The sequence below is a fragment of the Homarus americanus genome, unplaced genomic scaffold, assembly GCF_018991925.1.
Source record: "Homarus americanus isolate GMGI-L3 unplaced genomic scaffold, GMGI_Hamer_2.0 scaffold39155, whole genome shotgun sequence".
Taxonomy (NCBI): Eukaryota; Metazoa; Arthropoda; class Malacostraca; order Decapoda; family Nephropidae; genus Homarus; species Homarus americanus.
In genome coordinates, this window is record NW_024737042.1 from 5,955,793 (window position 1) to 5,983,708 (window position 27,916).

The 27,916-nt window shown below is 37.0% G+C and overlaps 2 protein-coding genes across 13 annotated transcripts in view; one reads left to right on the top strand and one right to left on the bottom strand.

Annotated features, from left to right (window-relative positions):
• Positions 1 to 383: 383 nt before the first annotated feature.
• LOC121872625 lies at positions 384 to 20,934 on the bottom strand. 12 transcript variants are annotated; one of them, XM_042375531.1, is made up of 6 exons: positions 20,250 to 20,477; positions 18,500 to 18,680; positions 16,579 to 16,753; positions 10,667 to 10,808; positions 10,134 to 10,204; positions 1,873 to 4,098 (listed from the first exon to the last, which is right to left on the bottom strand). In XM_042375531.1, exon 6 carries the CDS (start codon positions 4,096 to 4,098, stop codon positions 2,053 to 2,055), a length of 2,046 nt encoding a protein of 681 aa, XP_042231465.1. In that variant the 5' UTR covers positions 10,134 to 10,204; positions 10,667 to 10,808; positions 16,579 to 16,753; positions 18,500 to 18,680; positions 20,250 to 20,477; the 3' UTR covers positions 1,873 to 2,052. The 12 variants fall into 12 exon arrangements, 11 of the variants coding, with proteins under 11 accessions (XP_042231465.1, XP_042231464.1, XP_042231466.1 ...); XM_042375530.1 differs by having other exon boundaries at positions 10,667 to 10,824; XM_042375532.1 differs by lacking the exon at positions 16,579 to 16,753.
• A 3,679-nt stretch (positions 20,935 to 24,613) lies between these two features.
• LOC121872626 (Parkinson disease protein 7-like) overlaps positions 24,614 to 27,916 on the top strand; it is a 29,375-nt gene continuing 26,072 nt past the window's right edge. Inside the window, exon 1 of the mRNA XM_042375540.1 lies at positions 24,614 to 24,814. Within this exon, the coding sequence (XP_042231474.1) occupies positions 24,727 to 24,814 (88 nt within the window). The 5' untranslated portion in view covers positions 24,614 to 24,726. The remainder of the gene's footprint in view (positions 24,815 to 27,916) is intronic.

A 27,916-nucleotide genomic window follows, 5' to 3' on the forward strand; every position in this document is an offset into this window, starting at 1 on the left:
TTAAAATAATACAGTAAAGTCCAAAAATCCAGACTGCATGGGGATTGGGTCAGTTCGGATTTTCGGATATTCCGGATTCTCAGGCAGTATTGTACTTTTAAAATTCAAATTTAAGGAGGAATAAAGAAGAGATGAACAGGTACATTTTGATAGTTCATTCATTAGCAAATATAGCATGCTTCATTTATCAAAACAAGCAGTTTTAAAGAAAAAGCTGTGAATTCTAGAATTTTATTCTTTGCCTTTTTTATATCATAAATTGTAGACTTTCCAATGTCGAATGTTTCCATTAGAACAGTATTGGTCACACCATGCCTAGTTTCTTAATTATTTCAAGTTTGTCACCAATTTCAACATGTTCTCTTTCTCACACAATGAAGTTTATCTACTTTAGGAGCCATTATTATGGGCTTGTACAGTACTCTGTAAATAGAAAGAGTAGGACTCAAAATTACATACATTGTCACAGTTTGATTGCTCGTTTTAAAGTGGCAACCGTGATGGTCGCTTGTTGTCGCTGTGGCACTCACACATACACACAAAAGTCTGCTAAATTAAAAAAAAAAGCTTGAGTTTTCGAAAAGTCCAGATTTTCGGGTGGTCCGGATTTTTGGACCTTTACTGTAGAATAATTCTCTTTCATTAGACTGTCAACACTCCTTCAATTAATAAGAAAAAGTGGGGGTAGATTGACTAAAATTGAAATGTAAGAAGATAGGAAAGAACAGTATTTCTTCTTTTCACTCACTTCCCTTCTTTGTGCATAATTTCACAAATGTTTGTTGCTTCCCTCCTTTTCATAATTTTCCACTCTTTAGTGTTCAACCAATGTACTGTAGTTCCAACAAAATTGTTAAGAAAACAAAATGAAAGCATATTTAGGACACTTTTAGAACACTAACTGAGAAATCAGTAGAAAACATCTTAAATGAAAGTTTGTAAACAGGACAAATATATCACTAGTCAATTATGGAAACTAGCAATTGCACATCTTCTCCATGGCTAGAGTACAGTACTTTATCGCCCCTTTATAAATGGCCCTCCCTTTCACACTAATGCCAATTTTGCATATTCAACAACAGTAAGGCCAGACCTGTGGAAGCAATAACCAGACACAGATGGATGGATGAACTAACATAAAGATATAACCCACAGTATAGTATAGATATTATAGATCTATTTAGTTGATAAATTTGACCAAGCTTTATGAAACACTTTACTACTGTAACTGTAATTATGGAGGTCCCTTTGAACATGACTTCAGCTGGCATTATATTTAGATAGCCAACCAGAAAATACAGTACTTTATACATCCAAACTCTTTCATGTCTTTAAATTTTAACTTGTACAAACTCTGGCTGTATTTTAGGGGAAGTAACTGCAAAAGACAGGTCAACAAAAATTTTCCTGCAATCAAAGGTGTCACTGATTTCTCTACAAGATTTGAATTTTTGTACCCATACAAACTTCTAGGTTAGGTTAATCTAACATGATATTTGTATCCTTGAAAAATTTATCAAATGTTCCACAGTATTTATAGGAGTAGAAATTTGAATATCAATCCAATCCCTTCATACTGGTACAGTACAGTATGACAAAACTGAACTTGGAGTTCACCTAGTTGGGATTAGGTACTTAATTTAACAGTTGGTGAAGTGAACGTGGTCAAGCACAGTGTTGGCCACAATGCCTCCTTGTGTCTGAAGGATTAGCCTCAAATATGCTATAACCAACTCCCTAATGGGCCATCAGGCCTATGGGACCTACTTTTATTATACACATTATAAATGCAATTCTTGAAAGCACTAATACATCACACCCAATTAAAATTTTCTACATTTAAACTTATGGTTTACAAAAAATTATAGTGCATTCACACTTGGGTAAACAGTTATTTTATTCTGAGAAGAACATTTTACAAGATTGTACATATCAGATCATCTCTAAAAATTCTGAGGCATAATTTGGTACCGTACCCTGGTACTTCAACCCCACAATTTCATTCAGCAACTTGATTATGTATTTGATTTTGATAACAAACCAGTCATAACCTCAATAGACCTTAAAAATATAATTATCTTTCTTGAAAATATTGTTCAGGATTTTGACCCCATCAGCAGTTAAATTCCAACTAGCCATATTGCCAATCGATCGAATGTCAAAGCAGAATCTTAGTATATGTTCAATCCCCAGAGAAGTCAAGTTTGCTATTGGAATAATGTGTTTCTGATCATCTTCAGCAAAAATTTTTAAGTTTCTCAGTTTTTTCAACAAGGGAGCAATCCTTCCTACAAAATCATCATTTAGTTCTATTCTGCAGTCATCACCTATCTCTTGTGCCACAAATGTTAACGTCTGAACTATGGGCTCCTTGATACACTTGTACAAAGCTGCAGCTTCAACACTACGAATGCCAAAAAACTGTAGTGTATGAAGTCGTAGGAAATTAGGTATTTGGCTGTTATCTTTTTCATATGGTGCAGGATCAATCTTCAACAGAGCTTGATACTCTGGAAATGACCTCAGTATATGTAAGGATTCCTGAGGTTCATTCATCTTTTTACCTGGAATGTTCTTTATCAGTAATGGTGAGGGGGAGTTTCTTTCTGGCTCTTCTATAGCAATCAGGTCCTCATTGATATCTACTGCTTGCATCCGAAGTGCTGGACAAGTTAATGTTAAGGATTCAATTAACTTGCAATTCTCTGCAATATCACATATGTTAGAAATTGACACTTCATGTGTCAACTCCATATTAAGGGTATGAAGATTTGTCAAATATGGCAGAATATCATCAAAGTTATAGGAGCGATAATCATAAGGAGTCACAGTGAGATGCCTCATATTCGGAAAAATTTCAAGTGTAACTGAAGGCATGAAAACATTAAGACTCATGATTACCTCAGTTACAAAAGGTAACTGAACCTTTTTTAACCTTCTGGGAGCAACACCAACCAAATTGTGACCTCCAGTTTTACCATTAAATTTCTTTAACTTTAACAAAATAGGAGGATACTCTAACTCATTCAATTTGCATAAGATATAAATCAAACAAATTCCTGTTATTTCCTCTATGTATGGAGCATGCAGAAGAAGCTCTTTTATCCCATCCAACAGAGCATCCTCCTCATGTTTCTCCCATTTGCATTCTGGGAGTAGTAGTGTTTTAAGGTTAAGACAACCCTGTGCAATGCCATCATAAATTGTGTGTTGAAAACCATGATTACCATACAAGCCACATATTGCACCAACAAAATCGGCTTCTTGATAATTTCTTGTTCCATTCGTATTCACTGCTGTCACATGCTGACCTCCACTCATTTCTGTTACACAGTACCTTTGCAAATCAAAAAGCCCACCACTAAGATCTAAATGCCACAGGTTAGGGCATTGACAAGAAATAAGCCATACTAATTCCCCATGTGCCAAATTCTGGAAACTTAAACTTGTAAGATTTGTCAATCTCTTTTTATAAGTAATAATTGTACTTAAAAATATGTCTTTCTCCTTGTTATTCAATAACTTAACTAATATATCCTCTTTAACAGTGTCATGTTTCATAAGGTACTGAGCAAAAACTTGAAAAAATGCAGTTGTAATTGGGCTAATATCCAAAGATGAAACACTTGGGAATAACATGCTTTTCATAAGAAAATGAAAAGCCACTTTCACTCTTGGAACAAATGACCATTTGTCTGCCATATAGTTTTCAATCTGTTCTTCATCATATACAATAATACCTGCAACTAATATAAGTGTCCTTTTAAAAACTTCATTTAAAAATGCTGCAGGTAAGTTTTCTAGGTATTTACTGATAATTTCAGTTGAGTTATTATGCTTCTTAAACAAATCTTGTATATTTTTGAATTTTATAGAAGCACTAGAACCTCTTTTTTCAACATTATCATAGGTATCTTGACCATACCTATTTTGTGTCTGGCTCAGAAGTAACTTATGGACTTGTTCCTCTGCCACCTGTAAAACAGCATCAGCAGATTCAGTAAAGTCGGCAGCTCTGGTAACCATCACCTTTACATTACTGCAGACAGCTTGAAGAGAAAGCTTGAGCAGACTTTCTGCTGGATTGACAACTGGCATCTGCAGAATGAAAACAATGAAAACTCCAGTAGCAGCTTCAGAGGGTGAGTTTTAGAAAGTTTAGGTCTAGGCACATACAGTATTACACTAAGAAACCTCTACACATGCACTTATTTATCTGTCAACCTTAATCATTCTCATATACAGGAGTGCTTAGATTTACAAAAGGGATATAACCCTGAAAAACATTTGTAAATAGATTTTTGCATAAATTGAATTATTATTGAAGCCATTTTTCCAACTGACTACCATTATATAATGGGAGATACTTTAAAAAAAAAGTAAAAATATAAATTTTAAAGCAATTTTTGGTTGCTGTCTTGCTTTTGGAATACCATGGTAATTAGTCAACACAGTCACAAATAGTCCAAAGGAGTTAAGAGATAATACACAGGGGTTGTAGCAGTGTGACTGGCTTGTAAACAAAGTGGCTGGGGCCGGTATTCGTAGGCGCCAATGGCAATCCAGATTACCATCCAGATTTTTTCTTTTATAAATCCAGACTTTTCTGGATTAAATAGAACCCTCCCAAATTTGTTAATATGGGCTGGATTTCTCCCCAATTAGTTTAAATTAAGAGGGTTTTACTGGATAACATTTAATTAAAAAAAATCCACAAATGCATATGGAGCTAGGCCGGCTTCTGACCCGATGCCGCCGACACACTCAGTACTAACTACTAAACAGATGCTGTTCAGCATAGTTTTCATAGTGATGTTTCTGATGAGGATAGGATAAACACTTTCTTTGCATGCTTTTACTATATTGTAAATGTGAGAAATACATAAAATAACAGAAAAATTACTGCATTGCCATTAGGCAATCGTTTCACTACACATGGGACACAAGAGACAGTAAACAGTTAAGATACTCCACGCCATTCCTCCCCATCTGTGTGCTAACTAGGGCTGGGCAGGAATCGAGTCCAGAATTGATTCCTGTGATTCAGAGGAGCTACCTCGGAATCGGTTCCCAATTTGGGAACCGGTTCCCATGAAGCGATTCCACTAACACTACAGTGAGAGTGAGTTGTCGACGGTCCCACCCTGTCCTCCAGAGGCAACCGGCACATGGTGGCTTTACTTTTACTTTTCATCCTCTTCACCACTGATCGGCTCGTTAGCCGCTTATGCGATCAGTCACTTCTCTGTTACACACTGTTGGCAAGTATGGGGCATGCAGAAACAACAGAAATTCAAGAACCATCTACAAGCATGTCAGTACAAGCGGAGTCCCCAGGTTCCTCACAAACTGTTACAACACAACCAAAGAAAAGTTCACTCTGGGCTAAATTCAATGCCAAGGTTGAAAAAATTGCACTCGTCTCTTCAACACACCCGTCTACAGGGCCTTATATTGAAATGAGAAGATATATGGAAGAATTGACAATTCCTAGAGAAGAGATCCGCTACAATGGTAGGAAAAACATGCAGCACTTTTCCCAAAACTCCAAGAACAAGCGAAAATGTTCCTTTGCTCCCCAACATCATCAGTGCCCTCTAAAAGGCTTTTTTCTAAGGCTGGCTTAACTAGTGTCCCAAAGACGTAGCTGTCTAAAGGACAAAAACGTGAATATGATCCTCTTCCTTAACAAGAACATGAAGTAGAGTAGACACTCCTTGTGTTTTGCAGTCATTTCTATGAAAGAGACACTGTTTTGTTAATTATCAATTTAATTAATTAAGAGGTTAGACTGATAACAAATATCTTGTTACGCACAGTTTTTGGTTTTGTGATTACGGTGCTGCATGAATGTGTTTGAATAAAAAATGTATTACGCTCCCAAAATAGGCTTCAATTAATTATTATGATTGATCAATTGGCACTAGTGTATGTGTGAAGCTGTGATGGAGTAATGTTTATAATCATATTGATCAAAGTTATGTATTTATTTCAAAATATTGACATTATTTTTATACTAGGGAAATTATATTTCTGTAAAGTAAACAGATAAGAAGTACAAGTTTATTTCCAAATTATTGATATTATTTTTTAAAGGAAATTAGATTTTGGTAATTACAACAAAAATATTTTACTTGCCAAAGAAGTAAGGAATAAACATCTTTCATTACGTTCTTAAGTTTATTGTATTCCCCAAATAAAATTAAATTTAAATATTTAATACATTTACATGCTGTCCTTCCAAGACAGCAGTGGTGACATGACAGATTAGCAGTCCTGTGACCATGAGGCATGGGGGAGGCCTTTTAGTTGTGCTGCCCCCTATAACTATATGACAGTATTTGTTACTTGAGGAATCGATTCCAGCGATTCCATTGGCACCGAGAATCGGAACCATCGATTCCAATTTTAACGATTCTTGCCCAGCCCTAGTGCTAACTTCCACCCATGAAGAATGTTTATTCTCTTATGTTTTTAAACTTAAGATTTTTTTTTGCACATTCTGTATGAAAGATTGTGCATGCATGTAAGAGTTTAAAAATAACCATAACATGGCTCACAGCTCAGCCTGGTAGGAAGAGGGCTAAAGAGATGTGGCTACCATGATGAGTTTAACTTGGTAGCATACCACCAGCAATGTAAACAGATGCAATTAAAACATAGCTTTAAAATTTAATTAATATATAAGCACAGAAACGTTGCCACACACTTGCCTGTATTACAGTACACTGCTTCTGTATGTATTCAACACAGCATATGCTTTCAGATGCTTGGATCAGGAACTCAGCATCTTCCAATGCTATATTTTACTTTTATTTTGTTTACTGTATTTTTTTTTGTGTGTGTGTGTGTGTAAAAAAGGGGTTTTCATTTTTCATGTTTAATTTATAAATCGAAGAACTGCTGTAGATAGAGCTAATACGGTCAATATTATAATACAATACTGTACAGTAAGATCTTGTATTTCGCAAGTAATACAGTCATGCGCCGGTTAACGTCCTAAGTTAACATTCTTGGAAACGTGACGTTAACCGAAATGGACGTTGTCCGATCATCACATAAACTTTGTCTTTATACAGTGGTCCTTCGGTTAATGAGCGCCTCGATTAACGAGATTTCAGTTAACGAGTTACCTTCCATAAGATTCTTAACTTTGGTGAATGAGCAATCCCTCAATTAACGAGTTTCACAGCCGACCTCAACATAGCTTGCATTTGGCGGTCCACCAGCTGTAGTATTAGTCCGCCAATACAGTAATCGGTTCTAGGGCTTATATTCTTTACCATTTTAGTAAATATCAAGAAGTTTATACTATTCAATAATTTTAAAAGTTTAATATTAAATTTTTTAGTCATTTTAACAATTATTGAACATAATTGAAGGTAAATAACTAGTTTGCTGCGCGCCATTCAGCCTGTCAACACACCAAACAGGCGTCAGTCTTTGTGTCTTTTCAGTGGAGGTAACATCTTGCTTGGAGACCTCTTCAGCTAAATGATTTTTTTTTTTTGCAAGCAAATTATTAGTCATTTTGAAATTTATTTTACACATTGACAATATATAATGCAGTGCAGTGTTGATTTAAAGAAAATGATCTTTAATTACACCAAGAGAACTAAATTTTAGTGGTGAATGGTGCCATGGGGTGACTTTCCACCCCAATGCCTTCTTCTCCCTTCTCCACCCCATTCTAATTCCCATCATCATCATCATCATCATCCAGGAGCCTTCTACATACACCTCAAAGTAAGGTACTTTTTCTACCTTTTTTGTTGAATTTAGGCAATTTTCGGAGCTGGAACCACTATCCAAAACCATTGAAACAATGGTTTCGGTTAACGAGGAACCTTCTAGAACGGATTGTGCTCGTTAACCGAGGGACCACTGTACTTACGTATATGTGGAATACTATACATATTAGACCCCGACTTACGACGGGGTTAGGGACCCAAATCCAGGTCGTAAGTCCGACATAGATAAAATAAATAAATAAATAAATAAATAAATAAATAAAAAATCTACAATGAAATACAGTACAGTTAAAGTAATAAATAATGAGGAATGGATACAGTACTGTACAGTGAAAGTAATAAATAATGAGAATGGATACAGTGGACTGAGCACTTACCTTAATGTAGTCAGTGAATGCATATGGGCCCCATAATTTTCTAATTATACATGGAGACTACATTAACTGGAAACATTTCGGTATAGAAAATGCGGTCATTTGGGAAAAAAAAAAAAAATGGTCAACTGGCGCGGTCGTAAGTCGAAGCAGTCGTAAGTCGGGGTCTAGCTGGATACATACATATACACTCCTACTCTTAAATCACTACAGTAATGTGATACAGGGGATTAATTTTTATCTCGTGCAAAATACATGTTTATATTAAAATTATTCACTGTCTTACAAGGATTCCAGCAATGCTGGGCAGATGGGGGAGAGGGAGCATGGGGGGGGAGTCGGAGTTGAGGTGGTATGTTGGACAGTTGGCACCGGCCCAAGGTCTAACATGTTTATTTATCAATTCTTAAGTGACTAAGCTTCTCTCTTATAAAAAGCCAGTGAAATGACCTGGGTGCATATAATTTACATTGCTGGAATTCTTGTAAGACAGTGATTACCAGTAATTTGAATATAAACATGCTATAATTTGCACTAGACATAACAATTTTAGTACCATAATCAAATTAGTACATATACACTCCAGCTTTGCACTAAGGTCATTTATTTCTTTTACATTTCTTTTAGTATGGTGTGCATGTAAATGGATGAAAATAAAGGAAGAAATTTATGTAAATCTACCACAAAATACAGTTGAAAAACTTTATATTATAAAATGTACACTAATGTACTAAAATTTTTATCTCTTGAGCAAAATATATGACGTTTATTCAAATTAATCGCTGTCTTGTAAGGATTTCTGCAATGCAATTTATATTCTCCTATAGTCTGATATATTATATGAAAAACTTAAGGCCTAAAACCCCCCACGCGAGGGAGCGGGAGGTGAGGCGATATGATTTGACAGTTGGCGCTGAAGGCCTGCGTGTTTATTTATCATTCTTTAAGAGTGACTAAGCTCTTCTCATAATTTGCCACCCAAACCAACCTGGGTGAATATAACTTTTGCTGGGATTCTGTAAGATAGTGATTTATTTGAATACCTGTATAAACAAGCTATATTTGCAATAGACATAACAATTTTAGTACCATAATCATTTAGTACATGTACAGTACAGGTTTGCACTTAGGTCCATTGTTAACCGAGGGACCACTGTATTGCAGGGTGTACTTGTACTTGCAATATTGACTAAATTCACTAGATAACGATAACAACTATGGTTGGTAAAACTTGTCAAGTAAGTGAGTGTCAAGTCTGTCAGTATGAGTGGTATGTGTGAGTGCTTGTGTCCCCATCATAGAAGTCCGCTTTTCTCACTTCAGGACGCCTGAGTCTGCTTTTCTCAATCCTAGAGTGCACCAGAGACTTCATATTCCTTAGTAATGACACAAAATTTGAATTAGAACCCCAATTGCAACTGGGGTTGCAATTGTTGAGGCAACTAGATATGTCCGATTACAGCAAATGTGTTATTGTCAATTTATAGGTGAAAGATTTTATCCTCAATAGATGTAGGTTAACATTACACCTGGAGGCAAATGCTTAAAAAGCCTAAGGAAGGAAGCATATCCTTTAACACAGAATATCTGGCCAGTATGGGGAGGATCATCGTGTTCTGTCAGGTCGGGGAGTGGTGGTCCAGCAGGCGACACTTGGGGGACGGACGATATGCAATCGGATGTTGTTTGGTTGGATGTTAACCCATGATGACTGTATATTCTCCCCAGTCATTTCTATGCAATTTTATGAGCAAAAAACAAAAACTGGACTAAACAACATAAATAAACAAATTAAATACTGCACCAGACCTTCCCCGCTAACTGTCAAAGTACACCTCACCTCCCGCTCCCTCCGTCCCCTCCCCCTACCTTCCCAAAAAAGGTTGAGAGTATGTAGACAAGCAGAGCATAGTACTGGTTTGAAATGTGCAGAGCTGTGGAAGGATAAGAATAACTGAATGAGAGTGTACCAAGAAATGGTACAGTATTGTATAAAGAATACTCATACCTTGGATATAAATCAGACTGCAAGATCTTTATAAGATGAACTGCTCCTATCATCAACAGCTCAAGTTTAAACTGCAAAATAAATAATTATTACATTGTTTGGAGCTTTATAAAATCCACAATTGAATAATAATTTCAATACATTATTTATTTGGGAGAAATATAATGTTTTAAGAAATACTAAATAGTAATACTGTACAGAATAACATTAATATCTACATTACCCAATTCATTTATATTCTGCATTCATCACATACTGTTCACACCATCATCATTACTGTTTTATGGCTCACGCTAGCGAGGATCAGCTTCTCTCATTCAGGTTCATATTCCTTTAGTGATGTTGATGATGATGTACAGGCCATGCCAATGGAAATGTGGTATCTAAAGTACTTAAAACAGTGATTTACTGGGTGCATTCGCTTTTTTATCACTGTATTATTATAATCATCACTAGTAATACTATTAATGTTAACTTAAAGAAACTTCCAATACTTATTTATAATACATTATTTAATGTGAAGTTATACTAACCTGGTTTTCATCAATGAAATCTGAAGGATAGTGTCATGCAATTACTTGTGCAGATTGGGATTAAATACTCCAAGTTGGCAGTCATTCCTTCATCACTAGGTATGGAGAGATCCAGTGGTTTTGGTGATTCCTCGCCTATATACTGAAGTGGGTTGGGTCTTAATATGTTGGGAGAGAAAATAATTTCAAGGTTTCTACAGAAACAGTTGCAGGTCTATTAAGGCTATTAAGTGTTCTTATTTCTTCAATCAGTGTAACAATAAACAATTACCCATTACCAGGTGGTTAGAGGATAATGTAGCTGTAATGTCTATAAAGGATCTCAAGCTCTCAAGGGTCAATGAACTACAATTTGATCTGTACAGTATAGTCTTCATTTACGCGGTCAATTGAACCCGTGGAGGTCCGCGAGAAACGAGAAACTCGTAAACGAATTAACAGAACATATGGGATTAATTAAAGAGACTGGCAACCCCAAACTACACTTTTTCCGAAAATAATAGTACGTTAGTAAAAATAACATCTTAATTTTATGATGGTATGCACACAAAATTAATATTTAAGAGAACAACGCCAGTTAATGTCCATTCAAATAATGGACTCAACTCCCCCACCTCTTCCCACGCCTTGAGAAATGTTTGGGTGAAAACACTAGGTTTTTAGGTTTAGTAATAAAAATACCACAGACTATGTTTAGGATAATATAATTGACATTGCTGGATTCCTTGCAAGATCATAATTTGAATATAAACGCTTATATATTTTGCACAAAAGATAAATTGCTCTCTTAATAAATTCTTAAATTCGATCTAAAATTTGTGTCTAATGCAAATTTTAGCTCGCTTATATTCAAATTAATCACTGTCTTATAAGAATTCCAGCAATGTAAATTATATTCTGGCCGGTAATTTCTATGAATTTTATGAGCTAAAACAAATATCTTCAGTAAATAAACACATTATACTTCACCCAGACACAATACGCTACGACGCTGTAGTAAAAATAACATCTTAATTTTATGATGGTATGCACACACAATCAATATTTAAGATAAATATCAATAATGTTAGGTTTTTTAACACTTAGTAGAAGAAGTGGCTGGGTACAGGGGGATTGGTTGTTCTGTGAAGAGGGCAGATTATTGGCCCTCACCTGTATCACTATCCACCACAGAGGCTTGCAGAGCCTCTTTGTCAAACCCCTCAAAGTCCATATCCTCATTATCACTATCACTGACTTGGGCAGGCTGTGGTGGGTGGCAGGTGAAGAACCTGCAATGTTTTGTTGACTGGGCGACCTTGTGCGCATTCTGCCCTCGCCGCTTCCCGCATAAATGATGGAATGAACCGTAAAAAAATTCTCGGTCTGGCAACGTGTCGCAGAAACCACATCCTCGTAAATTGAGACTATACTGTATATGCTTCCAAAATTGAGTGTTTCTTCCCATCAGTAAAATTTTACACCATTTCAACTCTTCAAAACATCATCCCCTTGCACTCATACCTGACCGTCTCCCAGTTCTAGAATAAATAACAGCACCCTGTTTTTGTGCCGCCTTGGCCTAATCAGTGTCCTACCCTCCTAGTTGGACCATTCCACTCTCTCTGTTGGTGTGTACTGTCATTATGGTGTAGCCCTTCTTTTTTTAGATGACGGTAAAGGCCCCCCTCTCCCCTGCAGTTCATTGGCCCATTAACCCTCTTGTACACGAAATAAATTTTAAGTTTTCCAATTCCAAGAACACAATTCTGAGACTCCCCAGGCAGACGAGACAGGGCAGTGATTTTTTTTTTTTTATCAATTTCCCCAAAACATAAAACATATATCTTGGTCAGAATCGAATGCTCTGTAACAAAAGCAAAAAAAATATAATAATACAAGTACACTATGTAACTATTTTTCCTCACTTCTAATAAACATGAGAAAAAATACACACCATTACGTTCACAACCTCCTAGCTCAAAATTGTCTGAGCCAACTTTTTAACTACCATACTTTACACTGCTAGAAGCAGAATTTTATGAACTTTCCCAAGCAGTACAGGTAATCAGATTTCTGATATGACCAATAGTTTTGGAGAAAATAGCAAAAAAATTATTCTCAAATGGAACAAAAAAAAAAATTGTGCCTATGCTTTATATCGATATACAAGTAGTATTTCCATAAGCCAATCTCAAACCCGGAAATCTCCGATAGCCGGAATTTAAATTTGCTCAGAAAATCATTCCTAAAGCCAGAATTATCCAAAAATTTACGGCTTTGGGAAAATTCTGGGTTGAAAATCTAAGCATTTTCTGAAAAGTCTTGAATAAAGACGAATGCTATTTTGGGGGGACCTGACCTGACTCGGTGTTAGGTGGAGGTAGGGTGTGGGATTAGTGGTCTCAGACACTGACCTTCTGATGGAATGTCAGGTCATCCTTTCTTGGGTGGAGGATTATTGGATCTCATGACCTAAAGATGTGTTGAATAAACACGAAACCTAAAGTATGTTTAGGGAGATTGTGATAAGTATAACATTTTAAAATATGGAGTGAGAAAGCAGAAAGGTGTGGGTGATTAGAGAGATGGAGTGGTAAGTGCACCTGTGTTGCTGCAATAAGCTCCTCAACAGCTGATTTTAATTTACTCTCCATGCAATCACACAACAAGACCCTCACTGGATGCTTGTTGTCTTAATTCCCGTGTGTGTGTGTGTGTGTGTGCATACTCAAATGTTTTAAGTTAATTACCCTAGCCATCCCATTCCCACCTCTGTCTTCAGTTGCCACATGGGTATTGTCGGAGTAACACCTGCCTCCCGTGTGTCAATTTTGTGCACTTAAACCTCTCATACTCGTTCATAATGCCCAAACACAAGCCAACCTCTTCCTCTGGTCCTCACTTATTTCTACTCATTTACATGCACACACTGTCCTAAAGGCATAGCTGTACTGTACATGTACTCAAATGTACTGAATAATTACTAAAACTTTTATGTCTAGTGCAAACTAAGCATGTTTATATTCAAATTAATCACTATCTTACAAGAATCTCTGCAATGTAAATTATATTCTCCCAGGTCAGTGCAGTGACATTTGATAAGAGAAAAACTTAAAGTCACTCTCAAGGACTGATAAATAAATATGCAATAGACCTTCGCCAACTGTCACAATACATCACCTCACCTCCTCCTCCTCTCTCTCCTTGCTTCGCCCCATCTTCCCAGCCAGGGTTTGGTGGTTTTATGCTTAGGTTTTTATCTTATAAAATATCACAGACTAAAGTTAGGAGAAAATAATTAGCATCGCTAGAATCCTTGGGAGACAGAATAATTTGAATATAGACATCATATATTTTGCACGAGGTAAAAATTAATCACTTGTATTATATTACAGTAGTACAGTATATATATAATGATTTAAGGGCAATTTAGGGGATTTTTAGGAGTGTTTCTGACTTTATGCGTTTTTTGGCTTTATGCATGGTCCCAGGAACGAACCCCTCATGTAAGTTGCAAGTATACTGAACTCAAATTAATTGCTATCTTACAATAATTTCAGCACTGCAAGTTATTTTCTCCGAAGTCAAGTCAGTGTCATTTTATAAGCAAAAAAATTCAAACCCCTCTGCCTCCCCCAAGCCAGAGGGAGAAGGGTCTGTTGGGGGTAAAAGTGACGGCAACACCCTCCCTCCCAAACGGCGGTCTGTGTGCAGCAAAATAAGTGATGTTTATACTCAAATTAATCACTATCTTACAAGAACTCTAGCAATACAAGTTATATTCTCGTAAATCAAGTCAGTGACATTTTATAAGTGTTAATCTAGTTAATCTATCTTCCATGGGGTGTAAAGTGACCGTAGCACGGTCGTCTCTCTGCTTGTCTACTCTTCGTGATACAATATTGTTTATTTGTTTTTCATTAATTAATACAGATACATTACTGTAATAATCTGTGGTTATTAATACATGTTCCCTTCATATACAATACAGTATAGCACTTTGTATATACTGTACCTCATAGGTAAAAAATAATGTCGTTCAAGACATATTCAGGTCAAAAGACCCACTTCTCCCCATCCCAACACTGGATGACCTGATGCTGCATCAGGTCAGGTTAGTAAAGTGACCCAATAATCTCCCACCCAACCTTCATCGCAAGTGTTACGACGTGATTAGTTATGTATTACAGTCAATTGAGTGAAGTGTGTAACAGAGACGTGGATGATCGCCTGCGACTAAAGAGCCGATCAGTGGTGAAGATAAAAGAAACCGTTCTGTTCACGCTCATATCATATAGAGCTTTTGTTTTTTTAAATCTATTTATTTAACCAAACTTTAAGATAAAGTACAGCACTGTACTGTACTGTACTGTATTCAGGATTATTTTGATAAAAAAAATGGTGTCTAACAAAATTAGAACTGATTTTACTGACTCTGTATCAACATTTTTCACGTTTTTTTAATAAAGAATGTAATTCCCATCACTATATCACATAGAAATATTTTGTTTAAGGATATCTTATTGGAAACGCTTTGTAGAGAATTTATTAAGGATCATTATGGTATCAAATTCATCTTCCTATCACAATTTGCCACACTTGAGTAAGGAAGGGGGGGAGAGAAAAGTGTCTGTGCGACCCCCCCCCTATCCCACAAAAAGGTTCATCTACCACACTCTTCAGCCACACCCCACCATCACAGTTCTTACACCACTCACATACCCCTAACAAGGGAATTAAGACAGCAGACATAAGGGGTGAGAGTCTTATTGTTTGACAAATTTAAGTGTGTGATCATGAAGTTAAATAGCAGCGGTTGAGGAGTGCTTGGCAACACACACATTTCCACTCCATCTCTCTCATTAACCACACCTTTCTGCTTTCTCACTCCATATTTTAAAATGTTATGTAACGTAAAGTTGAAGGGATACAACTTTGCTTATTTATATTTATACTTATCACTATCTCTCAAAAAATACTTTAGGTTTTGTGTTTATTCAAGACATCTTCAGGTCAGGAGACCCACTAATCCCCCACCCAAGAAAGGGTGACCTGACATTTCATCAGTAGGTCAGTAATATGAGACCACTAATCCCACACCCTACCTCCACCTGACAATGTGTCAGGTCAGTTACATGAGATCCACTAATCCCCCACAGCTCCATGGGAGTGGAAAATACCAGTCTTTGCTGTAACACAGTTTCATTCATGCCCAAATCATAAAGATTTTTAAATTTTAACTCTATTTATTTTACCAAACTTTCAGGTAAACTATTCTGGATTATTATAGTACAGAAATGGAGTTTCTAACTTAATTTGAACTGCATTTACAGACTCCGGTAGTTTAGACTCAAGGAAAATATCCCCAGCACCCAGAAATATTCTGGGGTAGTGGGCTAGAGTCTGTGTGTGCAAGATGTCTAGTTTAGACACTCAGAAACTTTTCCCAGTAACAGGAAAATATTCCGGGGATAAGGAATTTTTCCGGGTTTGAGCAAGTCGTCTGGTTAGCCAGAAATCTCTCATCCCCGGAAATGCTCTGCACCAACTTTTCCGACTAAAAGGGATAGTTGTATTTTCAGAGTTTTGGAGTGAAATCCACTTATATGCGTGGACTTTTCATGTGGATGGTCACAAAAAATTGACCACTTAACTGCAAAACGAGGTTAGTGAATACTCTTTTAATGAGGACCTCCTGTACTGTATATAATCCTGGAACAGTTGGCTAACACCAGAACACATTGCTCGATTTCTTTCAATTTTTCCACAGGTATGTTCTTTGGATGATAGTAAGTAATGAAAATAATACAACAATGCACAGAACCTGACCTAACCAATCAATGAAACCCATCTAACCTTACCTAACTTCCTAGACAGGGGGCGGATCACCAGCCATATATAAAAGTACTGTAGTACTGTATTGTACTTACTGTACTTTGATATCTGGTACCAATGAAAGCAGATCTCTTGAAGCGGCATGGTGTAATCTAAATTTTTTGGTGAATGTGAGAGCACTCTGGCGAAATGGGTCGGTTGTTGCATGGAAACAAACAAAGAGCGGACGACAATACACCCCAACATGGCAGATTTTTTGGAGTGCTATGCCTGTAAAGACAGCATTTTAGTGTCATATGATCGCGTTTTCAGCGTGTTTTACCCCACAATATCGCTCATCCTTCATGCCCTGCCCACTAGAGGTGATTTAAGATCGTAGATAGAGAATAAATAAAATAAAATAAAATAAATACAGTACTTATATTTAAAATATAAAGTTGTCGTATCATAAGATGCACTTTTTTGTCTGAAAAATGGCAAAAAAATTCAGACTGCCCCATATGTGAAGTTGCGGTCTCCCACAAACTAATGAATCCCCTGTTGCTGTCTCCAGTTGGCTAAATTATACCTAATCCACTCCAGAATTAAAAATATGTTATTGCTTACTTAAACACATTACTATTTTTAATTATTTAAATAATAATTATTGTAAATATAAAAGGTCGATCTATAACTACTCTGTACTGTACTGATGACAATAACCTGAGATGATTAATGTCTGTATGGCAGACACCCAACTCTTCAGAGGTAGCTATGCAGTAACCATTTCTGAACTCTTACAAGCATTACAATCTATTAATACCATACCTGCAACATTTATTTTTAAATCTACAAATACCTGATACAAATGAAGATTTACAGATAACTTTCTTTTCACATTTACATTTGTTAATATCACTGGCGGAATTGTAGCCAGGTTAGACTCGTTTCTGTAACCAGGCTATTGAGCTAAGCTGTTGTTGTTTTTCAACTCATATTTTCGGGTAGATATACTGTACGAATTTTCTTCATTTATTTTTACTGATATACATGCACACACCATTGAAAAAATAAAAGAAATAATTGTCCTAAGGGCAAACACATAAAAGGAATATACATTTCTTTGAACTCGAAAGCTGGCTTAGTGGGAGCGGAGGACGGCTGGGTGATTGGTAGTGGTGGTGTGGGGGGAGCGTTGCTAGTGAATCGGCGGAGGAATTCACGCCATTATGGTAAACAGGGGGTACAGATGTACAGTACAGTATATACAAAAGGCGACTGTGTTAAACTTTCATTTTACTTTTATTTACTGGTTTGGCAAGAGACTATGTTTTGCTGTAACTTATTTATTTGTATTATTTTTATTTATTCCTCACATTTACTGGTACTGTACTGTATATATTGTTTTAAGAAAACTATGGATACAGAAGGAAAATAACAAAAGTTTTTCTTAATACTTCCTGCTAAAATGCAGTGCATTTTATATGTCATAAAATACAGTACAGTATATAAGATACTACTATGTAAGAGTTGTTTGATTTCAGTAATTTTTTCTATAGATGTTCTAATCTTTATAGTAAATATTTTAAGAGGTGACATTTACTAAAACCTAATAGTACCTGACCTAACCAAACAATCAAGCCTACCAAACCTTAGCAAACTTCCCCCAGACCCCTGCCATATTTAACAGCAAATACACTTGTTTTGATATCTGCTACCAATGAAAGCAACTTTGTAAGCATCATGGTTTTTGTGGATGTGAGAGTACGCTTGGAACGAGCAGGTCAGTGTAAACAAACAGATGACATGCAGGGTAATTATTCAGGGCAGACCCACTGCCAATATTTCATAAAAAACAAAATTTAAAATGTTGCAATTTCACTGTGTTCTATAGTAGACACTTACATAGTTTTGGCAAATGCGTTAAAAATTGGTTATTTCTAAACCTAACTTAACCTTAGTTGATAAGAAAACTACCAGTAGAAGCATTATTAGAAGACCTCACCAACCTAACCAAAGAAACCTACCAAACCCCACCTAACTTCAGATCCGTTTATTTGTGGACGTGAGAGCAGCCGCCCGATCAGTGTGGTTCATAAACAAACACTGGTGACTGGTGCTGATCGGAGATGATTGGCTGTGTACTGCTGCATTACCGCCGAGAAAGACCAAATAGTGTGCGCCAGACAAAGTATTGCACGCCTAGTCACCCAATCATCTACAAAAGGAGGCAATTTCCCCCCAAAATATAAACAATAAATATCACATCAGAGCTCACTGATGAAAATATAGTAAGAAAATAAACATCAAAACAAATAATGCATCGGCAGGATAATCATTATTAGCCCATATAAAAAGTTGTCACCTCAGTAATTATTGGCGACTACACCGCCACTGGTTTCTCATCGAAAACGAATTTGAAAACGCTGCAATTTTACTGTGTTTTATAAAGGACACTGTCAAAGTTATGGCAAATGTGTTAAAAAGTGTTTACTGGACAGTGGATATTTTGCCGTGACCAGCTAAGTTCCTACTAGTGCTATTTTACCGTGAGTGTGCTCTGGTAGGCTAATCATCCATTACCGTAACAACACAAGAACTATAATTCACTGTGCCTCTGGTGGCATTTGGCATTTATTTTGCCCTTAGTCAATCGTTGTGAAGCTATAAACATACCTAACCATATTTCTGTTGTACTGTACATGGAAACTACTAAGAAAAATAGAGATAAAGATTCATTTTAAGTTGAACATGGAATTTCATATTTCTATTTATATAGGAGGAAAAAAACTATATTCTATTGCGTTTCCGGCGGATTTATATTTTTTTAGTATTTTAACCGATAAGACCTCCCCAATTACCAACAATACTGGTTGTTCAAAGTGGGCAGTTGAAGGAAAATGTGGGGTAAAATACTAAAAACAACACCAAACAAGCCTTTGGAACCATACCTTACCTTACCTAACTTGTATAAAGGTTTATAATACTGTACGATAATGTCTGAGAACACTACCACCAGAAGTTGCTCAATTTTGTTCATTTTCTCCACATGTTCTAAACATTAAAAAAAGAACCTAATAGAATCTGACCTCACTAACCAAAGAAACCTACCCAAACTTACCTAATTTCCTAGCCAATCAGAGCGCACTCATGGTAAAATAGAGTTGGAACTTAGCCGGTCATGGCAAAATATCCACTACATTTATTGAGATCGAACAACTCCTTCTGGTATTAGCCACGGTTATCACCAATTGAAAAGGATATAAAACACCTCTTGAAATACCAGGTCTCATTGCTGAGTCGAAGATCCAGTGTTTTTTATATATTAATCGAATAGGTAAAATATTACTTTCAAACAACCATGAAATCTTAAGAATTTTTATCTTTGCAATCAATAGTTTAGACAATTCTAAGACACTTTTCTTCTATGTCGGTTCCCTCGCAAATGACCTAAAAATAACCTAACGTAACCTTATCTTACTATTAATTGCAAAGATGAAATTACGGTAATTGTTAGTATTTCCCCCGTATCCCCATTTCGATTTGAGAAATTTTACTGAATCACACCAAAATACACAAGAAAAACAATTTCTCATGTCAAAGGAAAGAAACCTAACCAAACGTAGCCTAACCTAACCCAAACTACCCTAACCTAACCGTTATGGGGGAAAACTAATATTAACCGAAATTCCTAAGGATACATGGTTGTGTGAAAGGAAAACAATACCGTCGAATATTTACCCAATATATTCTAATAAAAGCTGTACTAATGAGGTAAGTCACACACCTGAAGATTGTTGTTTACAACTTGGCTGATCTTGCGGCGCCAGTGACAAGTCTAATTTAATTGTCAAAGCACTTCATATCTTTGTCTACAAATGTCGATTTTGTAAATATTCGAAGTTTACTTTGTAAATGCCTATCGGTCTGTCCATAATTCTACTGTATTTCCTATACGTGTATTTGCTGCCGCAAATCCTAACTGTCACTGACGTCATATTTTCGCGTTTTTCTTTGTATACTGTATTAGAAAAAAATGTAATCTTGTCGACATAACACGAAAAACAAAGACAGATGTAGGCACACTCAATATATCTTCGTTTCATTACTCTTAAGGAATATACGTTGTAATACAAAATACAATATTGTTAAGATCTTTACTTTAATAAATGAGGACATAAATATCCCGAGACCAACAAACTTTACATCATAATTACAGTACATATACTGTAGCACAGCAAAAACACCATATCCATATAGTAACATAGCACCCATACATATTAACACATGATTAGCACCATAACCATAGCTCCAATAAATGGTAACATAATGAAAACACCATATCCATTAACATCAATCCATGATAACAACAGTAACACCATAACTGTAGCACCATCACATAACTTTACTTACTTTTTTACTTTTATCTTCACCAAATGATCGGCTCTTTCGCCGCGTGGGCGATCGGTCACGTTTCTATTATGCACTGTTGGCAAGTTTTGTTTTTTTCGGGAATTAGCCCACCCGGGTGTAACGGGCCGAGTTTCCTCTTTTCAATAATTTACCATACAGATATTCCTTTCTGTTAGTATTCTATTTATTCATATACTTATTTGTTCTGTAGCATTCTTTCCAATGAGTATCCTGTTTTATATACTTATCCTTCTTCAGTTCTTTACACACATACTTACTTTATATATTCTTTTATGTTCTTTATCTCTATATACCTTATATTCTTATATATTCTTATATAAGTAACTCTTATGCTTCTCTGCTTATGTTTTCCAAGTCAATGTTCTTTCTTTTCATTTCCTTTCATATATTATGATCTCTTCCATATATTTTGTTCTTGTTATATTCTAAACCATGGATTAACCTGGGAAACCATGTCTTTCTTATTACCACACTTATTATACGTACACCGGTAGAACTGCCACCACCCAGGATTTTTCTAGAATATAACACCTCTTAGTTAACTGTTAGGTAGCGAGCTTCTAGGCACGTGAGTTAGTTATTTTCTGAGAACCAATGTGGGAAAGGATAGAGTGGTGATACTCGTAGATTACTAATTCAATATTTATTAACACAGTGATTGGATAAGATGTGTGGGGTATGAGATGTTTGGTTCACACTCAGGATAGAATGGAGAAAGGAAACTCACAATGTGCTCTCTATATACATGTTGTATTGGATGTACAATGCAGCTTGGTGCTGGGAAGGCAGCATGGTTACAAGCGTGTAGAGAGCTGGTTGGTGAGGACGCTCAGAAGGACAGCTTGTGGGTCGCCATGCTCGCCAGCGGGAGGACCGCCAGGCAGGCGGAGGTGTTGCTGGCTGGTTGGTGTAGGTAGAAAGAGAGGATCACCACGAGGTCAGGTCAAATAGCGGGGGTAGGCGTGGCTTAGCAGTTGACCCCCGCTCCGTGGTGTATGGCGGCGCTGGTTGACCTAGACCACGAGGCATACACTGGGGAATTGGTGGGGTCGGCTAGGCAGTGACAAACAGCGTTTGTAGGGAGATTCCACTACAGATGCATCTTAGACTCACTCAGACTAAACAGAACTGCAATTTATTTATTAAGTCATCAAACACTTCAAGAACTTATTACCTCATTAAATACCTCCAAATACTTATTACTTCAATCGACAATTGTGGTATTGTCACTCTGCAAATGATATTCAGTACTGGGTATACACCAGATATCACTGGACCCTCAGGTCTTACCTTACCAAGTAGCAAATTAACTCTTCACTTCTTGGTTATATCATTATACTCTCAGATTATCATTTCATGGTCACTACAGGATGAATACATAGCACACTGGACAACTCCACAATTATCTCAACATACAATACCTCCTGTTAATTCACAAGGAACAACATGGCACTTTTAACTCTCATTCAGTGGTTCAATACTTAACTTGGGATACTATATTTCTGCTAGTTATCCCCCAAACAGAATACCATAATACTTAGGCCTATGTAACTGTGAGGAGTGCCCCAGGGTAACGCTGGTCTCTACAACAAATGAGGATCACTGTTAGGGGCCGGTTGTAGACCGACACACGCTCCGGGCGTGGGCGCCTGATTTGCAGGAAACGGACTTCCCAGTTCAGTCCTGTCGAATTACGGCATCGTCCAACCCGGTTACCGCCACACGTTAGCCGATGAGTATTCAGCTCAACACACTGGAGAGACGTTGAGGAAGTCACGAATGCCTAAAGGTCTAACTTCAACTATACAAAACATAGCCTACGCCTGGCAACGGTTCAGACAATATCTAAATCTCTACGTTACTCGACTTAATTGGCACAGAATTCACTATGTTAACACATGAGCACTGATATTCACCAAATTGACTAAGTTAAACTGAATTAATAGGCGGCGGGAACACGTTAACATACCTGGAGAGACGTTGAGGCAGTCACGAATGCGTGATTCTCCCTCGTGTCGAGGTATATACGTGCACTCGCGGGGCAGCTTGGGCCTCCGTATTCATACCAGAAGGGTCGATCTTACCAACAACAAAACTTCTCTATCATTTTGGATCACTGTATACTTAGTTATGAACTCCGGTGTTCTTGAGTCGGTAATTTCCTATATGTCTATTCATATAATCTAATCAGAGGTTGAGCTTGCCAGGAAAAGGTGGAATATACACGTCGATAACATTAATTCTGCAAGCTCAGGCCTGAGACGAAACAAGGAGCTCGTCACGGGGAGGCGCTAGATCTTGGAGATTATACCAGTTGACAGAATAGTTCAGGAGATTAATGACTTTCTCAAATAGACAACTGACACTAATTAAACTATAAACATCAGATTCTCTGATGTCGGGGCAACAAATGATATAACTTCAGACGCGATCAGAAACTCATGGATACCCCCACGGACGACATAAAATACGCCACTCTAGCGTCCACCAGCTCCAAGTAAGGACACTCGACAGAGTAGTGCCCCTTGAGATGCTTATACACCTCAATTAGGTCACCCCTTGCCCGTCTGTAGTTCAACAGACCCAGAAGTTTTTCCCAATCGTGCCAAGAAACCTTGTGCTTTACACAAAAGGCTTCTACTTTGTTTATCAAATCTGTTACTTTTGTTCCTGGTAAACTGACTGACTGCTGATTTGTATCCCAGTGAAGGCCTTGTAGTGAATTTCTCTCCCCTAAACGCTTGTCGCTGAGTAGCCGACCCCGCGAATTACCCAGTGTATGCCTTGTGGTCTAGGTCAACCAGCGCCGCCTTACATGACGGAGGTCAACTATTAAGCCACGCCTACCTCCGCTATATAAGACCTGACCTCGTGGTGACCTACCTCTCTCTTTCGACCTACAACAAGCAACACCTCCTCCTCTTCCGCCTGCCTGGCGGTCCTCTCTCCCGCCGGCGAGCATGGCGACCCACAAGCTGTCCTCCTCTGAGCACCCTCACCAACCAGCTTTCTCTACTCAACGCTTGTAACCATGCTGCCTTCCCAGCACCAAGCTGCACTGTACATCCAATACAACATGTATACAGAGCACATTGTGAGTTTCCTTTCTCCATCCCATCCTCAGTGTGAACCCAAACATAACGTTCCCACAGCCTAACCAATCTAACTTTTGATATGGTATTAAATTTTATTTTACCTTGTTTATCTTTAAACCAAGGTTTTGAAATAGTACTAGTGTACGTTGGGTCGCCCTTTGACAATCTTCGAAAGAGTTCCCCATTATCAGCCAATCGTCTAGATAAGCAAAGGTTCTTATGCCCTTCTTTGCAAGGATCTTTCTGGGAATATTTGCCAGTTTTGTAAAGACTTATGGTGCAATTGTCAGACCGAATGGCATCACTGTGAATTGATAACTTAATTCCCGTACTTTGAACACCAGAAATTTTCTGTACCTGGGAGCAACAGGAACGTGATAATAGGCATCTTCGAGATCCACTTTTGAGATTCAAGCATTGGGCGGAATTAGATGCCTCAGATGGTCGTAAGTGAGCGTCTTGAAACTTCTTTTGGGAATAAATTTGTTTGGGATTGAAAGTTCCAAAATCCACCTTAATTTGTCGCTGCCTTTCTTGGGGACTGGGAATAGGCGACCTAGAGAAATTTCAGGTCAAAAAAGAAAAAAATTGAGGGCTTTGCTAGGGAAATTTGGCCGAGTAGACCTGGCAACACTGCGTACTTGAGTCAGCTTAGCAGTTTGCAGCTGAAGGTGACGAGGTGTCTTCTTAACTTGTCTCTTAGCAATCTTTATCGTAAGAAATATAAGATAAAATATGGCGAGCAAGACTGCTATCGTGCTCCTGGCTGAGGGGGCTGAGGAAATGGAAGCTGTCATCACCATTGACACACTGGGAGGGCGGAGTGAGTACTGGGTTAGGCCGGCCATTTTAACTTCGCCATGCAAGTTGCAAGTTTATTATGTACAGTTGGGAACAAAGTTCCCAGAACACTTGGCGATATTTGGCATATACTTCTAGGTCATATGTGTGATTGGTTTACCTACCGTACGGTTTTGGTAAATTTGCACTTCCACCTCCCCATTTATAGGTATGAAAAACCAACCCAGGTAATTATATTGGACTAACCCACGAGCGAAATTGATTGAAAACAATTATAAAAACGTTGGATTTTCATTGTTATATTATAGTGGACACTGTTGTAGTGTGTGGAAATATGTTAAAAATGGATATTTTTTTAGATAAATGCTACTTAACATTTGTGGGTATGAAGAACAGATACCAACCAAACCAAACAAACCTACCTAACTTCCCCGGTATATTAAACAGAAAGAACTTACTTGTGATATGGTGAAATTTGAGGCATTTACTGGATGTGTGTTGATACGGCCGCATTGGGGCTTATGCAGCCCAGGCTCCGGAGTGATTTATTGTGATAGTGGGAAACGTCGAGCCACGGTGTTGAGGAAGTGTTGAACAAATTTCTTTCTGATCTGAAAGCACAGGAATTCCCACAGTGTGGACAGTCTTTATTTAAAGGAACAATGCCGTGGTCTTTGAACAATTGAAGGGTCTCGTCTTTATCCCTAAATTCGCAAATTACGTGCATATTAGACTAGCGACAACCTTCTACGTCAGGCTGAAAATGAAACTGCCGCGAACCCAGAAACGAAGCGGAGGCGGCGGCCTCAATACCAGGCAGACAAATTAGTGCATGCCTAGGTGCCTAATTATCTACAAATCAAAACATTTGCACAAAAAATGATTACCATATCAGAACTCACCAATGAAAATAAAGTAAGAAAATAAACAGTAATACAAATACAGTAACTCGTCCGTGGGTTAGTCCTATATATTAACCCAATTTTCAATATTACAGACACAGAATATAAAAAAAATGGTTAATACAGTATTCGTCCATTGGCTGTCCAAGTTTTTATACAAAAAATAAGGTTAAATTTTTAAAAGTGGACAACCATGGATTTTAACATGGGAAAAACACATTGCTCAACAACCAAAAAGCACCAAAGCTAACATATCCTAACAAATCAACAACGTAACGTAATCTAACCTAGAGGTTCATTGGTTGTCTACTTGTAAAAATATAGGCTTTTTGGTGTATTATGGTGTGCTTTACTCAAATCTGATCTTTATTTCTGATGCAAATTAGCATTTTTTTAAATATTACATTTTCATTTGTAACAGAAACGGCTAATTTGCACCAAAATGGCAATCAGGTTTGAGTAAAACACTCCATAAAATATATACCAAAAACCCTATTCTTGTATAAAAGCCTGAGGACAGCCAAAGGACGAATATTTACCAAAGATATATTCTTTTCAGTCCATAATTGCATTGATAATTATTAACGTGTTTTCCCGATAGTTTAGACAATTCTAAGACGTTTCTCTTGCAAACAACTTGGACGAGGTATTATTGCATAAGTCACCTGGTATTAAATTTTTTGAATTTTATGGTTGCAATCAATAGTTTAGACAATTCTAAGACACTTTTCTGCTATGACGTTTACTTCGCAAATGACTTATACAGTATATGCCAGGGGGGTCCAGGGGGTGGAACCCCTGGGTTAAATTAGGTCATTTGCAAGGGAAACATCATAGAAGAAAAATAAGTAGTTACAGTATTTAGAAGTTGCCAAAACCTACTTATATAAATCAAGTCATTTTTAGGGAAAGAAAAAAACATTATTCTATAGCGATTCCTTCAAGAATTTATATTTTTTGAGTATTTTAACCCCAAAAATTACCAACAATATTACTTGGTCAAAGTGGGCAGGGCTCTGAAGTAGAGGAAAAATGTGGGGTAAATACAAAATAAAAAATAAAATAAAAAAAAACAAAATTATGAAAACCTGACCTAATGTTTCCTAATCTTTAAAAATCCTAAAACTATAAAAAGTTTACCATATTCATGTTTTCAGTTTTTAGTATATGTTGGTGTTGTTTTTGGTGTCCAGATGAGGAGGGATCCATAAACTACAGCGATTCTTAACATTTTTACAAGTTAGGAAACGTTAGGTAATGTTTTCAAAGGTTTGTTTGGTTTTTCTTTTAAGTATTTTACCCCACATTTTTCCTGTACTTCAGCTACTATTAATGGTAATTTATTGGTTAAAATACTATAAAATATTAATTTCCGATGGAAACACTATACTGTACGTAGAATAAATGATTTAAATTTTTTCTTGGTCAATTTAGGATAATGGTTTTGAATTCTGATAATTTATAGTTTGCAGCCACATTAATTTATAGTTTGCAGCCACATTACCTAACAAAAATAAATAATTTCTTCTATGACACTTTCTGTGTTGATGAGAAATAATGGAGATATAGCATCAGGCTACAGGCCACTCTCACAGCCAGATGTGTCACATGATGATATCAACGCCAGCCTCTAAAGTAAGAACGTGATCAACATTGAGGGGGGGGTCTGAGGTCAGGTTTTCATGGTTTTTATGGTTAGGTTAAGTCCTTCCCTCATCCCTGTCATGGGAGAGGGGGCTTAACTCGAAAACGGGCAGTTAGCACCAGAAACGAAGGTCAGATGTGTTCAAATCACAACAAGAATCATAGGGAAAGCTTAATTTTTGTGGAAATATCAAAACCTGGCTATTATAATAAATTTACCTTTTCTCTTTCTCCTATATAAGACTCGATATATAAGGTGTTGGTGACTTCTATACAGTATATTAAGTAAAAAATATTGTTGTGCTAAGGCATAATTTGGTGTTGTAGTTTAGGGAGATTTTCTAGTACTGTATATTTACAGTATCTTTATTTTATTTTATTTATTTATTTATTTTTTTTTATGGTATTATGTCCAGACTCAGGTCATTTATAATGACCTCGTCAAAACCTGGGGGACAAAAGTATAAAATAATAAAATAATAATAATCAATACAAATGAATAACAATCATAATAAAATAATAGGTAAATTTTTACCTCAGTGTGCAGGAACAAAGTAGTAGTGTAGACAAAAGTAGTG